Genomic DNA, 1524 nt, shown 5'->3' with positions numbered 1-1524 from the left:
TGGTCAAGGCACCAGCCCTTGGGGTGCAAGGTCCTGGGAGCTGTGAGGACAACAGAGAGATGAAGAGCCCAAAAAGAATCAGGAGGGGAATGGGACCCATGGGCTTTTGGGGAAAGTTCTTCTGAGAGCTGCAAACCGTGAGGTGGTGGACAGTGTCCCACCGCCTCCCTTCCCTCCTTTGCATGTGCTACTCTGATCACCTCCTCCAGCAAGCCCCTACTGATTGCCGTCACAGTTTTGCTGAAGAGGTGTTTGGGGCTTTGGGTATCCAAGCGAGATAGCCAAGGTTTGGAGGATTTCTATCTCAAACTCCTGCCTCCAAAACAGTTCCTACTCTGCCTGCTATGCTCCCTACAGACTCTGCATCGGGTGTCTGCTTTTTCCTCAGCAACCATCCCCAAATCCTTCAAAGGAGGTAATACAGCCATCTCCCACCCAAGATGAGCCTGAAGAAAAGTCAGTTCCTTCTCCAACTCATGTCACCTACAGCAGCTCCATCAGACGAACCAGCCCAAGAACTGTCTCCTTTCGGGTAAGAGCTAAAGCAAGAGTGAGTAAGACTCCATTTAGGCAGTGAAGGCTGGGGGGAAGGAAGAGTTGTTTTGGTCTCCAGGTTATAATAACAGAGCCTGTTCTCAAAAGAGTGTCCAAAATCCACCCTTGACCTGGGCATTACAGCTCTGCTTCAGTCTTTCCTCCATGTTCCCCCTCCATGGTTGACCAAAGGCCTATGATGATGAACTTGCCCATGTTCATACGCTTTGTGCTGGCTTGGAAACTTGTGGGAAGTGATGAGAAAACAGGGAGCTCATTGTCCTCAGATTTCCCAAAAGGTCACAAGAATGACTACCCACCCTCCGACATTTTCAGTCTTCTCTGAGAGCACAGGATAAAAATAGAATCCATCCTTCTTGTCCCATGTTAGATCCCTGAGAATATCTTCAATTCTAGTCCCTCCCAAAAGATCTTTGCGATGAAGTCTTTGGCGAGGCTGGGAAATCTAAGAGCTGTTGAGATCCTCCCTGTCGTGAATCAGGGCTGACTGGCTGAATCGACTTTCATGATACTTTATCGGGACTGAAACTATTAGCACTACAGAGTGCCTTTAGTCTGAAGAGCTTTGAGATATGAGATAAGCTCTGGTGTGGGTGAAAATGGAGCTTGCTTGAAAAAGAGGGAGATGAGTCTGAGAGTTTCTCCCTTGTTTATTTTTGATAACCAAAGATGGCTCCAATATCTCCTCTCCTTGTGTCTTCCAGGTGATCTCAAGAAAACAGAAAGAAGAAAGCCAAAGCCCTCTCACAAGGAGGTCAGCACCTCTCTTCATGTTACTTTGGTCTTACTGGGCAGAAAGTGTCATCCTTGGTTTTCCAAGGGAAGAGGAGGAGGTGGTGGGACCTGGTACCAGCTAGTGAGTGCCTTGGCACGGGTCTGCTGAACATTGGTCCCCAGGGTGCCCGGCTGACTGAGCAGCGATGCCTAGCAGAGGACAGGACAATGTCCAATGTACAGCTTGCATCTCTA

At 49.0% G+C, this 1524-nt stretch overlaps 1 protein-coding gene across 1 annotated transcript in view; it reads left to right on the top strand.

The window, feature by feature from the left end:
• The window catches only part of LAD1 (ladinin 1), a gene marked incomplete at both ends in the record, with an annotated part of 4394 nt that overhangs the window by 2021 nt on the left and 849 nt on the right, over positions 1–1524 (top strand). Inside the window, 2 exon segments of the mRNA XM_009879116.1 lie at positions 389–532; positions 1260–1309. Of these exon segments, the coding sequence (XP_009877418.1) occupies positions 389–532; positions 1260–1309 (194 nt within the window).

The sequence above is a fragment of the Apaloderma vittatum genome, unplaced genomic scaffold, assembly GCF_000703405.1.
Source record: "Apaloderma vittatum isolate BGI_N311 unplaced genomic scaffold, ASM70340v1 scaffold33901, whole genome shotgun sequence".
Lineage (NCBI taxonomy): Eukaryota > Metazoa > Chordata > Aves > Trogoniformes > Trogonidae > Apaloderma > Apaloderma vittatum.
The sequence above is the reverse complement of the archived record's forward strand: the minus strand, read 5'-3'. Positions and strand labels throughout refer to the sequence as shown.